The sequence below is a fragment of the Camelina sativa genome, chromosome 14, assembly GCF_000633955.1.
Source record: "Camelina sativa cultivar DH55 chromosome 14, Cs, whole genome shotgun sequence".
NCBI classification, from domain to species: domain Eukaryota; kingdom Viridiplantae; phylum Streptophyta; class Magnoliopsida; order Brassicales; family Brassicaceae; genus Camelina; species Camelina sativa.
Genome location: NC_025698.1, coordinates 9,223,312 through 9,224,611, shown reverse-complemented (window position 1 = coordinate 9,224,611; position 1,300 = coordinate 9,223,312). Strand labels below are relative to the sequence as shown.

Genomic DNA, 1,300 nt, shown 5'->3' with positions numbered 1-1,300 from the left:
TACGTTTGTGTTTAATGGTCGATTTGGATTATGTTTAATGGCACAGGTTTGAATTATGTTTAATGGCATATGTTGAAGTGAAGATTCAGGTTTTTTCAAAGCTCAGAAGTGATCAAAGATTCTCTTCAGAAATTGTTTATGAGTCTAGGGACTCTCTTATTCAAGTCTGGTCAAGTCTAGGGCTCTCTTATTCAAGTCTGGTCTTAATTTAAGACCAAAAAAAAAAAAAACGTATCAAACTAGGACATATATTTCATTGATTTGTTATTCATAAGATATCCCCATAATGCAATGTTGTTCAGTCAAAGAAAAGAATAATGGGATAGAAAACCATTTACAAATATATATTACTCATTCACTTTAGATATTTCTATATGATTTTTAACTAAAACTACAAATTATTTATCAGAATGAGAAACTGTCCCCAAAAAAAAAAAAACATTCATTTTGTGTCCCAAAATTTACGATTATGTACACACAAATGATCCTCAGATGACAGTGAACTGAAAAAAACATTCAAATGTCGTAGTCAATGTCCGTCACATTAGACTCAGTAGCAGGCTTAACAAGACGACCTTCCTCGTCGTACAAATCAAAATTCTCGCAAGGTCGTGGGGATATAGAACCATAGACTCGTCCTTTCACGAACGAACATTGAAATATATGCTTCTTCTTGTACGTTAACCCAACGGACATATCCCGAAACGTCACATTCCTCACCGGAATCTGCTCGCTCCCATGGATCTGGACCGGCACTCGCACTCCTTGTCCGTGGATTCCCGTGAAACTGAATCCTGAAAGCGTCGGATACGCTTCCTGATTGTAATTATCATCTGCATGCTCGTTGTAATCCATTTTGATCACGATACGTAATTATCAGCCCTGTTCGGGAGGCTAGCAGCGAGACCAAAAGTTGAGAGGTGTTAGAATTTTTTTTTTCTTCTAATAAGATAAAAATGTAAAATTTATAAGGTCAAAATAAAATTTTATTTTTTGGGGTAAAAATACAAATTTTTTGAAAGATCAAAATATAAATTTTATTTTAATAGGGTCAAAATGTAAAATTTGTTGGGGTTAAGATGAAAGTTTTAAATATAATGGGGTCAAAATACAAAAATTGAGAGAGTCATTTTGTTATTTATAAGTAAAAATATACCAGATTTTTTTTAATGGGGTCAGCTGACCCTCCTCCTACCTTACTGCGGGAGGCTGTCGCTACGACTCTTAGTAGCTACTGGTTTTAAACGATATAGTTTTGATTTTTTATTTTTTAAGTTGGGTTGTGTCGTTATTGGCGGAA

General features: G+C 34.3%; 1 protein-coding gene across 1 annotated transcript; it reads right to left on the bottom strand.

Annotated features, from left to right (window-relative positions):
• LOC104743396 lies at positions 517-855 on the bottom strand. Its single transcript, XM_010464484.1, has one exon. The coding sequence runs from the start codon at positions 853-855 to the stop codon at positions 517-519; it is 339 nt and encodes a 112-aa protein (XP_010462786.1).

Coding starts and splice junctions, on each gene's coding strand:
- LOC104743396 (XM_010464484.1), bottom strand. CDS start 855: ATGGATTACAACGAGCATGCAGATGATAATTACAATCAGGAAGCGTAT.